Below are 13649 nucleotides of genomic sequence, written 5' to 3' on the forward strand. Positions count from 1 at the left end.
GAGACCGGATCCCTTGGTCACTAAGGGTAACACAATTACTTTTCATTTTCCAGCATTTGGGAGCAATAGGTTGATTATCATTTGCTCCCCACAGATTCTCGTTCTAACCAGCCAATTTGGCCAGATAATTTGAACTGCTCGGGGCAAACGCCTAGATTATGTGTCTGGTAACTAATGCCCTGGTAGATGTGCGTCAGTATCGCAGACGGCCGGTACCGATGTGGAATATTGCTCTGAGTTCTGCATTCTGTGCTGCTCTGTCACGGAGAATTCAAACAAACCTGTTGTCTGTGACTGTGACGCATTGTATCCCATTCATTCTATAACAATGATGTTGATGCAGTAAATAGTGTGAAGCCGGGACCCTAATAACCTTGCATAACATTTGTTTGCTGAATCATATGTCAGCTGCCTGTGATGTTGGACAAGTCACTTTGGGAACAATGTACTATTGTGCCTCAAAGACCAGAAACATTTATAGTTAGAAAGTGGTGAGGTAGGAGGTTGGCGTGCAATCACAAATCGTAGTAGTTATATGTATTAGCAGTAGGGTTGGCAAAAGCACTGTGGCCTGCTCCCTGAGGCTTATTACCTCAGCACACAGGAAAGTGTGTGTGTATGGGGAAAGGGGGCATCATCTACTGATTCCTTTAGCCTGGGAGTGTGTGGGGGCACCTTGAGGACAGTAAAAACAATCTCTGAGTCACATATTGAGTATTTTAGGTGCGCCATAGTCATTAACACCACTGGGATATATATGAAAGGGGGGGGGGGTAAGATGTACCCCACAGCCCCCTGAGTAAAGGGAGGCCCACACCGCACATTGGCCCTCATTCCGAGTTGATCGCTAGCTGCTTTCGGTCGCAGCCCGGCGATTAGTTGAAAAAGCTGCATTTCTGCGCATGCGTACGGGCCGCAGTACGCACGCGCGAAGTACTTTCACACAAAACGATGCAGTTTTACACAAGGGCGAGCAACGCTTTTCTGTCGCTCTGTTGATCGTTGAGTGATTGACAGGAAAGGGGTGTTTCTGGGTGGTAACTGACCGTTTTCCGGGAGTGTGCTAAAAAACGCAGGCGTGTCAGGTCAAAACGCAGGCGTTCCTGGGGAAACGGGGGAGTGGCTGGCCGAACGCAGGGCGTGTTTGTGACGTCAAAGCAGGAACTAAACTGACTGAGGTGATCGCAAGGAAGGAGTAGGTCTGGAGCTACTCAGAAACTGCATGAAAATGTTTACGCACAGTTCTGCTAACCTTTCGTTCGCACTTCTGCTAAGCTAAGATACACTCCCAGAGGGCGGCGGCCTAGCGTGTGCAATGCTGCTAAAAGCAACTAGCGAGCGAACAACTCGGAATAAGGGCCATTCTGCACCCATTCACTATACTCGCCTTGCGACTCCCGTTGCCATTTTCCCAGAGCATGCTCAGTAGGGTCTGCCAGAGTCTTCACTGATCATGCACCAGCATGAGGGAAGGGCATAGGAAGCTTGCTCATGGATCCCCTCCTCTCATTAGTTACCCCTGATTGTTGCCTTAAGCAACCGCCAAAGTTTATGTCGACATAGAATTTTTCACTATTTTAGCCAAACCCTAAGCCTAAATTTAGAATTATAATGCTATGTCAACATTTCATAGAAACTAGAGATGTGCGGGTTCGGATTTACCCGGATTTACTTGGATCTTAAAACAGCATCTTTATGGCTCTCGGATGTCACATGTTTTGATTAGCCAATAAGAAAAATCCGGATAATTCTGAACTCACGTTAATTCTGGCATTAAAAACCGGGTAAATCCGAACCTGCACATCTCTAATAGAAACATAGAATTTACACGGCAGACAAGAACCGCTTGGCCCATCCAGTCTGCTCCTTTTTTAACCATATTGTTACATCAAACCCTGTTTAATCATAATTTCTCTACTGTCTTAGCTTCTACCACCTGTGATAGGAGGCTATTCCACTTGTCCACTACCCTTTTCTGGGAAGTAATTTTTCCTCAGATTTTCCCGGAACCTCCCTCCGTCTAGTTTCAGCACATGTCCTCATGTTCTATTACTTCTCTTCCTGTGAAGAATGTTTCCCTCCTGGACTTTGTTAAAACCCTTGATATATTTAAAAATCTCTGTCATGTCCCCCCTTTCCCTTTCCAGTCTCTGCTCCAAACTATACATATTGAGATTTTTTAGTCATTCTGGGTATGTTTTGTGATGTAGGCCATGCACCATATTAGTTGCCCTTCTTTGTACAGTCTCTAATGCAGGCATTCCCAACCACGGTCCTCAACGCACACTAACAGTGCAGGTTTTAGTGATATCCAGGCTGCAGGCACAGATGGTTAAATCAAAATAACTGAGCTACTAATTAAGTAATTTGTGCTGAAGCCTGGATATCACTAAAACCTGCACTGTTAGTGTGCCTTGAGGACCGTGGTTGGGAATGCCTGCTCTAATGTATTAATATCCTTCTGAAGATATGGCCTCCAGAATTGAACACAGTATTCTAGATGAGGCTGTACCAATGACCTATACAGCGGCATTATTACTTCTTTCTTTCTGCTGCTGATTCCTCTCCCAATGCAGCCAAGCATCTGACTAGCCTTCCTCATTGCTTTATTACATTGCTTACCTGCCTTCAACACACCTCAATAGTGACTCCTAGATCCCTTTCCTCCTCAGTAATTTCCAGTATAGTGACATTAATACTATATTTAGCCTTTTTAGTTTTGAGACCCAAGTGCACGATTTTGCATTTTTTGGCATTAACCTGTAATTGCCATGTTCTTGTCCATTCCTCTAGTCTACCTAAATCCCCAATCATTTGTTTTACCCCACCTGGTGTGTCTACCCTGTTGCATACCTTTGTGTCATCCTCAAAAAGGCATACTTTCCCTTCAATACCATTTGCAATGTCAACAAAAAAAATATTAACCACTAAACTGACGTTTTTACCTTCAAAATCGTTCATATAATTAATATAGTTTTATTATAGTATCATTTAAAATATTTAAATATTGTATTATGCACATCTGCAGAACGGATCTCCTCGTCAAAAACTAGGGGACACAGAGCTGCGGTGCAGTCGTACGTGATCTGACCCTGTCCGTTAAGTGGTTAAAAAGCCCTGGTACAAGTACAGATCCCTGAAGTACTCCATCAGTAACACTTTCCTCCTGAGAATGCACTCCATTTATCTCTGTTCTCTATCTTGCAACCAAGATCTTATCCATTCAACCATTTTAGTATCCAATCCCATGCATTCAAGTTTATTTAACAATCTGCTATGTGGGACAGTGTCAGAAGCTTTTCTAAAGTCTATATAAGTTATATCTATGCCCCCCTCCCTTATCTATTACTTTAGTCATAACACTCAATAAGATTTGTTTGACATGACCTCTCCCCAGTAAATCTATGATTCTTGGGATCCTGTAAATTGCTGGAATTGAGATAATCTACAACTCTATATTTTAAGAGTGTTTCCATTACTTTCCCTACTACTGATTCAAGGCTCACTGGTCGGTAGTTGCTTGCCTCTTCCTTACTTCCACTTTTGTGCAGTGGGACTACGTTTGCTCATTTCCTGTCCTCAGGAATTACTCCTGTAGTTAGTGACTGGTTGAATAATCCTGTTAATGGTGCTACCAGCAGCCCTTTAAGCTCTTTTAGTATCCTTGGACATTTGGCTCCATTGATTTATCCACTTTCAGTTTTAAGAGTTCTGATAGGACCTTCTCCTCTGTAAATTTTCTTTTTTCTAACTAATTTTTCTGAATATACCTGCAACTTAACTGTGGCCCCTACCCCTCTCTTTCAGTAGTGAATACTGTAGTCTTATTATTCCACTTTTGTTTTTCTCCTTTTGCTTATATACTTAAAAAGGTTTGTCCCCCTTTGCCCACTGACTGGTTCAATTTGTCCTCAGCCCGTGCCTTTGCACAACTGATTACCTTTTAAGAATCTGTTTAACAAATATACAACTCTTTGTCTTCATTATTTTCGTCAGCTTATATTTTCCAAAGGCCATCTTTGCTTTCACAATATTTGCTACCTCTGCAAACCACACTGGCTTTCATTCCATTGTGTTTTTCCTAACCCTTTTAATACAAAAGGTCTGTTGCTCTTAGTATTGCACTTTTTTATTTTTCCCACCTCTCCTGCACTGCTTCCAAGTTCCTACACTCTGCCAAAGAATCACTTACACATTATACCATCCGTACAAAATCAGCTTTCCTAAAATCTTACATCTTTGTTTTTGTACGGGTTGAGTCGGTCTCTGTCTTTATGATGAACAATACTGCATGATGGTCACTGGATTCCAGGTTCTCACCCACTTTTACATCAGATATTCTGTCTCCATTTCTGTAAGTGGATAAGTATAATGTCCATGTAGATATTCTGATTGTCGAAATTCTCACCAGATGCTGTACCTTGTTTCAGCTCAGAGCTTCAGTCCAGGGGTCATTATTCTGGGACCAAAAAAATTGGCACTCACCTGGTCCCAACACCAAGTCTCTAACCTATTTTGTAGGTCCTGATTAGTGCACATCTAGGCCACCATACAATGTCGGACTAGCTCATGAAGGGCCCACTGGAAAAATGAGGTGGTAGGGGTCCATGTTTAGGGGTGTGGCCAGTCACCAAAAGAGAGTGTGGCCAGCCTCCACGGAGGTTTGGCTAACCATTAGTGAGTGCATGGTCTGAGCCCCTTTAAAAATATACTGTATATATAATAAATACTGCTTGTGCATGCAGGATAATGTACCGGATTATTAACAGTAGTGTAGAAATAACACTGTCGAAATAACACCATAGTTCTGTGCAGTATAAGGTAACATAAGTATAATGTATTATTCTGGAACTTGATCCCTAGGGAAGGAGGTGGCGCCTACCGGGGATTTCCCCTGTACTCCGGTGGGCCAGTTCGGTATCCGGACTCTACGTTGACAGTGTCTTGGTCGACACCCACTGGTCGACAGTGAGCAGGTCGACATAGGAAATAGGTCGACGCGGCCATCAGGTCGACGTGAACAAGGCTGACATGGAAAAAGGGCGACATGAGTTTTTCACATTTTTTTCTTTTCTTTTTTTAACCTTTTCATACTTTACAATCCACGTGGACTACAACTGGGAGCGGTAACCTTGCCTAGAGCCTGGCGAGCGCAAAGAGCCATGCAAGGGGACACGGTGCACTAACTGGGGTTCCTGGTCACTTTACGAACAAAACGATATAAAAAAAACATTAAAAAACTCATGTCGACCTAATGGCTGTGTTGACCTATTTCCTGTGTCGAGATACTCACTGTCGACCAATGGGTGTTGACCTAGACACTGTCGACCCTGAGTCCCAGACCCTAACCCAAACTCATCCTTCCTGTAGCCTAACCCTTAACCTCCCTTCCCGCAGCCTAACCCTCTCCTCTTGCAGCCTAACCCTAACACCCCCACACACACTCAGCCAGAAGCGGATCTTGCCACGGGAAAGCAGGACTTTTGCCCGGGGCGTCGCCTTCCGGAGGGCGCCATCCGGAGGGCGCCGGCGCCATCCGGAGGGCGCCGCACCATGGCAAGATTCACTACTGCAGTGCTGTGCCCCCCGCTGTGTCCCGCTGTGAAGGGCGTCAGGGAACTAGACGCGTAGTTTCCCTTCGTGGAGAGGACCTGTACTGTGCGGTGCGCGATGACGTCATCGCGCACCGCCCAGCAAAGGTCCTCTCCACAAAGGGAACTAGATGCTATGCGGCTAGTTTCCCTTTGTGGAGAGGACCTGTGCTGGGCGGTGCGCAATGACGTCATCGCGCACCGCTCAGCATTTCAGCAGCGCTACTACTGTACAGGGGGCGTAACTGACCATGCCCCCTGTATGAAGCCACGCCCCTATGTCCTGCCTGGGGCGCAAAAAGGGCTCGAACTGGCCCTGCACTCAGCCTAACCCTAACCCACCCCCCACAGTCTAACATTTGGATTCCAGCCTCATTCCAAGTAAACTACAGACTTTCCTTAGGTCAGTTAAGGCGTCAGGGTAGAACTGGCTGTGGGATGGGGGGTAAGGGTTAGGCTACAGGAAGGATGGGTTTGGGTTAGTTTAGTTGTATCCCATACCCAACCCGATAGATAGATAGATAGATAGATAGATAGATAGATAGATAGATAGATAGATAGATAGATAGAACAGTACATTAGAAAGCTTATATACTTATATTACTATATGACTATAGTAACAATATTACTATATGACTATAGTAACAATATTACTATATGACTATAGTAACAACTGGCTGTCTTTAGTTACCTGATTTGGGTGTTACAAGCAGCTTATATCCTTTTATTTTATCTTTGGACGTTTTCCATGAAATCTGAACACTGTCCTGTGATACAACATGGAACCTTAGTTTTGTCGGTGGGGTCACTGCAAAGTAGACGAGTCAAGAGTTTATAAAATGTAACTGTACCCCAGACATCATCAGACATACGTCAGAGATTTCTTGTTACCTTTACAGCCCACATTTTGTTGCTTTATGTAATATAAGTCACATTATTACGCTACAACCAACCAACCAACATACATTATTTCCCCGCATGACATACCAGTTACAGATGATCTTACATTAGGACAAGACAAGTCATGTTAGAGGTTAGAACATCAACAGACAACACTGAGAACACAGAACTAATGGAGATTATAAGAGCTTTAATGCAAGTTTGTAACGGAAAAAAACACCCTTTCAATAAAATACAATAACGTAATCAGCTATATTGGTTGTCTACCCTTAGAGGATGCCATTGGCTGTTATGTGTCTTCCTGTTTACTTTATGCTAATTATTGCTTTATCTTTCTGTCTTTACATATATATGTAATGAACAATTCATTGCACGTGATATGACATTATTATGTTTTTTTTGTTTACCCCTTTCCTTCTGTTAAGTTAATTTTGTACAAACTGCTTATTAATAATTGAGAATTCAGAAAGAGTATTTTTTTGGATCACGCACAATCTTTTTCTGGGCAAGATCCTACATGAATTATCAGCAGCTCTGACTACAGGAGCAGAAAACTTGGCTTGTACTATTTATCTTGTTCATCAAGTGATAAGGATTGCTGGAGGAAATACTCCATTATTAATAGCTCCAAGGCCGGGAATTTATAGAAAGGTGTGTGTTAATGAACCTGCATAGTTTCCATTCCTCCATTTGCAAGATCAAACAGTCATTGTATATGAATTCCAACTGCATATACAATGACTGATGGAAAAGAATTCCAACAGTCATTGTATATGCAGTTGGAATTCTTTTCCATTTAGGACTGTGCATTTAACATAAAGTAATCTTTTAAGGAGGTGTGATTTTAAGATTCATTTTTCTAATCACTTATAAACAAAATTAGAATTAAATTTGTATTTATGCTTCTAATAATAACCTATAATTGTCAGTTATACTACTGCTGTTACAATAATAATAATAATAATAATAACAATAATATAATAATAATAATAATAATAATAATAATAATATTTATTTTCTTCAACAGGTCTCAAGGTTCGCTTTGAAATATTTAGTTAGCATTCTCCAGTTATACTTTTCACAATTTTCTTTTTATTTAAGACGCATGTCTAAATCATTGATGTAGCTTGTTCTACAACTGTTTTCATGGTCAATTTATTTTTGCAAGTATAAAATATTTTATTAATTACAGGGAAGCGTCTATCATTTATTTCCACTGGGGAGAGCACTGTAAATAAAAAAAAATGTCAATGTTTTATTATTAATGTAAAATAATTTCCATTAATAAAGCTCTTTATTACTTATTCTTTTTGTCCAGAAATATTGTAATATGCAATAAATATATTTGTTTTCCATTTTGTCTATTATTATTTTTTTTTGTTAGACAATGACAACTAGTCAGTCCTTGTTTTCTGTTTTTCCCCTTTTCCCATGGTTTACACAGTAAAAAGAAGCTGACTGCATGCTATTTGTTGAATACAAAAGCCTGTTTGTGCGGAACTCCACTACAGAGTTTTGCAAGTTCAGTCCATTAGGTGGGAAAGAAATGTTAACAATCTTCATATGGGTATATTGATGTTTTATTTTTGTATTTGTGACCAACGCTCTACTTATATAGGTAATAGTGGGGTGGCAGCAGTACGTGTGGGAGGCTAAACCCAAAAGCCTCCAGAAATTTAAAGTACAAGAAGATTTTTCACAACTGCGCCTGTATGCAATGTAAAGTGTCAGAATAGTTTGTTTTAAATAAATAACACGAAGTGGTGTGTGGTATGACTATACTGGCGTTTATTCGTATAAAATTATCAGATCAAAATTCGCTTAATTATCAGGTATAGCAAAAAATTATACTTAAAAATATGTATATATTTGTAAGATAATTGAGGGTATACACAGGGTGAAAATGAAAATGAAAAAAAGAAGAAAAAAATGAAAAGATGAAAAGAGAAAAAAAAAAAAAAAAAAAAAAAAAAATATAACTCAGTTCAAACTATTAGAATTACACCTTTATGGTGTGAAAAATTGGGAGTTATGAAAAAATGGAAGTCTCAAAGAAAAGTCTGGTGTGAGCAGAGTGTGGCGTCCCACCTCTTCTCCACCTTATCTGTGGTTTTGTACTGTCTAATACTCCAATATAAATTAAGTATTCCGGATTGACAGAAAAGTTTTTAGTTTTAATCACAGTGATGTCACAGGTGGTTCTTTTGTGCAGGTAGGCTCTCGTCCGATTGGTTATGGTGCTGCGGGGTACCCCAATGCGGATAGTGGTGGGATAAGGTGATCAAGGAGAAGGTAAATAACTTAAACCCCGGACTCCCCGCTAATACTCTTCCGTTTTGTACAGCCGGAGACGTCCGCAAACACAGGCGTCTGCCGTCTGTCACACACGGAGAGACGCGGTCATGCCTCTGGGGGGAAGGTATCACTGACTTCGGGACCCACAGGGGGACTGTCCGCCGTGAACCTTCCCTCCTACGGGGTGGTTTACCTTCTTTCCTGAGCTTGATCCCGTCGCACAATTCCACTCCTTTTTCCTCTTCCACCTGGCGGTCGGTGATCCACTCGCTGGTCTGTATCCTCTCGGCTGCGGCTCCGTTTTTCCTCCACAAAGTCTGCTGTGAAAAAATGACTGTTTCCGTCCAGAATGACTTTAAAGATACTGTTGTATTCTGCGCTGGTATTGGGGGAGTAGTGATGTGCTGCTCAGTTCCTTCTCCAACGCGTATCGACCCGTTTGGGTCTTCCTCAGGGAGTCCTTATTCTCCATCTCTGTTCCTGGCTTTTTATGCCCATACTTGATTATGTCATCAAAAGTGGGTGTGTCCATATTTTCCTCAGTAAGGCTGAAAGGATATATTGTGTCTTTGACTTTGCAACATAATAGAATTATGTATGAAGGCAATATTGTTTATTTTCAGCTGTGTGCAACATGATTGAAATCTATATTGAATGGAAAATCTCTAATAAACATCTTGTATGAATTTATTATATTGATTTTGTGAGTGATGTCTTATGATGTTAGGAATGCAAATTGACATATCTAATGTCAAGCTGGCCTTTATTATAGTTGTATTATAGTTGTACGGGGATATGGAGGTTCTAGATATCTATCAGTTCATAATTATTGACCTCACTTCATTGTCTAAATTCAAGCCTTGTGGTCTCAGTGTCTTTAATGTGTACATCCACCTCAGTTCCTCTTTGTTTATTTTTTTCAGAAAATCTCCTCCTCTCCAATTCGGTGCAATAAATACAAGATGTCTAATAACGATCTCTCATTCAGCATAAGATTTCAATTATGTTGCACACAGTAAACAATATTGCCTTAAAATACAATTCTGTTTAAATTATGTTGCAAAGTCAAAGATACAACATATTCCCGCATTGAAGTCCACAATATATACGAACAAAAAATCATAGAAATGAATCCTGTCAGACCAAATACTTACTGGCAAATCATTCCATGCAAAACAAACAAGGACAAAAGAGATTCGTTTAAATTTATTTTATTTTATTTTATTTGCATTCCTAACATCATAAGACATCACTCACAAAATCAATATAATAAATTCATACAAGATGTTTATTAGAGATTTTCCATTCAATATAGATTTCAATCATGTTGCACACAGCTGAAAATAAACAATATTGCCTTCATACATAATTCTATTATGTTGCAAAGTCAAAGACACAATATATCCTTTCAGCCTTACTGAGGAAAATATGGACACACCCACTTTTGATGACATAATCAAGTATGGGCATAAAAAGCCAGGAACAGAGATGGAGAATAAGGACTCCCTGAGGAAGACCCAAACGGGTCGATACGCGTTGGAGAAGGAACTGAGCAGCACATCACTACTCCCCCAATACCAGCGCAGAATACAACAGTATCTTTAAAGTCATTCTGGACGGAAACAGTCATTTTTTCACAGCAGACTTTGTGGAGGAAAAACGGAGCCGCAGCCGAGAGGATACAGACCAGCGAGTGGATCACCGACCGCCAGGTGGAAGAGGAAAAAGGAGTGGAATTGTGCGACGGGATCAAGCTCAGGAAAGAAGGTAAACCACCCCGTAGGAGGGAAGGTTCACGGCGGACAGTCCCCCTGTGGGTCCCGAAGTCAGTGATACCTTCCCCCCAGAGGCATGACCGCGTCTCTCCGTGTGTGACAGACGGCAGACGCCTGTGTTTGCGGACGTCTCCGGCTGTACAAAACGGAAGAGTATTAGCGGGGAGTCCGGGGTTTAAGTTATTTACCTTCTCCTTGATCACCTTATCCCACCACTATCCGCATTGGGGTACCCCGCAGCACCATAACCAATCGGACGAGAGCCTACCTGCACAAAAGAACCACCTGTGACATCACTGTGATTAAAACTAAAAACTTTTCTGTCAATCCGGAATACTTAATTTATATTGGAGTATTAGACAGTACAAAACCACAGATAAGGTGGAGAAGAGGTGGGACGCCACACTCTGCTCACACCAGACTTTTCTTTGAGACTTCCATTTTTTCATAACTCCCAATTTTTCACACCATAAAGGTGTAATTCTAATAGTTTGAACTGAGTTATATTTTTTTTTTTTTTTTTTTTCTCTTTTCATCTTTTCATTTTTTTCTTCTTTTTTTCATTTTCATTTTCACCCTGTGTATACCCTCAATTATCTTACAAATATATACATATTTTTAAGTATAATTTTTTGCTATACCTGATAATTAAGCGAATTTTGATCTGATAATTTTATACGAATAAACGCCAGTATAGTCATACCACACACCACTTCGTGTTATTTATTTAAAACAAACTATTCTGACACTTTACATTGCATACAGGCGCAGTTGTGAAAAATCTTCTTGTATATTGATGTTTTAGTTTGGTGAATTGATGGTTTAGTTTAGTTTAACAGAACAGAAAACAAAAGATTATTTTGTAACAAGCTACAAAACACATGTATTTGTGAAAAATAACATTCTACTAATGAACCTAAAAGTAATTGTACAACTACTAAAACAGAAATAACCATCACCAACAAAGAACAAACCATGGCCCATAACAATTTACACAATCCACCTGTATGTACAAAGAAAGACACGTTTTTGTAAACACAATACTACTGTCAAATTTATAGACTACATAAACATGTGCCGCCAGTTTCACATAACTAGCATGTTGGCTGAATGTGCCTCATATTCACATATTAAGACTTATGAATATATGTTAAAAAAAGTTTCCTAAATTTGAATTCAGATATCAATGTATATTTAAAATTCTGTATTATTGATGCATGCTAATAAATGTTTTTTTGTTTTTAAAATATATATATATATATATATATATATATATATTTTTTTTTTTATTTTTTTTTATTTTATTTATGGCAATATTAAACGAGCTATGTAAAAGCGGGCATGGCACAAAAACATACATACAGCTAACACATAAATCTACACAGAAAAAAAAAATTGGGATTATTCTCCAAGTCACCAACCTGTGCAGAATTTCTCTTATGTCATTGGGAACTTAATGGCTGTGGAACAAAAGCTAATTTCTTGTGGTAAAAAAAAAAAAGTAAATAAATTAAAATTAAGAAAAATAAAATAAACATTGACTGAAAATGTAGTTTGAGATTCTTGTAGTTAATAAAATAAAACCTTGGTCCTGTTCCCTTCCCTTAGAGCCCCTCCCTCCCTTTTCTCCTCTCCTCTCAGTAACATTTCCCATTATCTACTGTTTGTTTTATATGCTTATAGTGTTCATGTTACCTGTAAAAAGGCTTACATTTGGCTTATGCATATCTTGCTTTGTACCTGTTCTTGGTCACCCTTGTGAACACTCAAAGTAAACAATGATAAAACAAAATTAAAAAAAAAAAGAAAAGAAAATTAAAATATTAATAAAAAATAAATAAATGCATGAATAATTAAATAAGAATAATGATAAATAATAATGGGAGTGTCACAAGTACTGTATCTATTTCAAGCAGACAAGATTAATACATTTGTTGAAATATCCTGACGATCCGAGAGCGGGAGCTTTTCTACACTATAGATAAATAGTGTGGATGAATTTGCTTTCAAGTGGAAGCTCAGGTATTTGGAGTCAGGTCCCAACATGATTGGCAGCCATCCAGCTATGCTGTGGAACATATTGCACATAAATATGGAGCTCATAGGATTAGAAATGTGAGAAGACATTGGAGTTAGGGAAGAAGCAATAGACATATAGAGTTACGCTCAGCTAAGTAAATTGCATATGGCTTATACAGATGCTGAAACAACCTGTGACAGGTAAAGCAATTGATGGTTAAGTTGATCTGAATGGCTGATATGTGCACACTCAGAGTTACTGTATCTTTGACAAACATATAAATGATATATATATATATATATATATCTATCAGTATAGGGATAGGGATAAAACGACCAACGGTGCTTAAGCTGCTATATTCTGAATTAGAAGATAAACGGGTCCGGAGAATAAAATATTAATAAAAGATGGGGGATATTCTATATAGATTAAACCAAACCTAGTTTTTTAGGTCTAAGATAATAACAATATTTTAATTTAAATACAAAAGGTAGCCACATTAAAAAGCCACATTAAAAAAAGTTTATATACCATCAAAAGATGCATATTGGACTATAAAAAATGGGACATAAGATACATAAAAACATATAAGACCTTTACAATACTAAAAATCAGTCCAATCTACAGATGAGAGTTTTTGAGCTTATCTTAGTATATGGAGTTAGCGTTTCGTCTTTATCATATATATATAAAAAAAATTAACCCCAGTGCAGTGGTTCTCAAACTGTGTGGACACTTGCAGGGGGCCCTGGGTTGGTGTTCCAGGGCCAATTCAAATTATTTATTGTCAATGTAATAGGCAAAACCAGCGCTGGTGGCTGTCAATCATAAAATATGTGGACAAACAGAAGCGAATCTTGTCCCCTACCACACAACGGAACCTAAGTATGACATATAAACACAATTTACTTAATTTAATATTTCTTTCTAAATTTCTCAATAGGAAACTTTTGGTCTAGGGGGTGCTGTGAGGAAAATTTTGATACTGTAGGGCGACGTGATTCAAAAAAGTTTGAACGGGAACGTCGGTGAGAGACGCTCCTCCTGGCTATTACCTACAATATCTAC

General features: G+C 39.3%; 1 protein-coding gene across 1 annotated transcript in view; it reads right to left on the reverse strand.

The window, feature by feature from the left end:
- The window catches only part of COL14A1 (collagen type XIV alpha 1 chain), a 258070-nt gene that overhangs the window by 219169 nt on the left and 25252 nt on the right, over positions 1–13649 (reverse strand). Inside the window, exon 3 of the mRNA XM_063924450.1 lies at positions 6283–6399. Coding sequence (XP_063780520.1) covers positions 6283–6399 — 117 coding nt within the window. The remainder of the gene's footprint in view (positions 1–6282; positions 6400–13649) is intronic.

The sequence above is a fragment of the Pseudophryne corroboree genome, chromosome 5 (genome assembly GCF_028390025.1).
Source record: "Pseudophryne corroboree isolate aPseCor3 chromosome 5, aPseCor3.hap2, whole genome shotgun sequence".
Lineage (NCBI taxonomy): Eukaryota > Metazoa > Chordata > Amphibia > Anura > Myobatrachidae > Pseudophryne > Pseudophryne corroboree.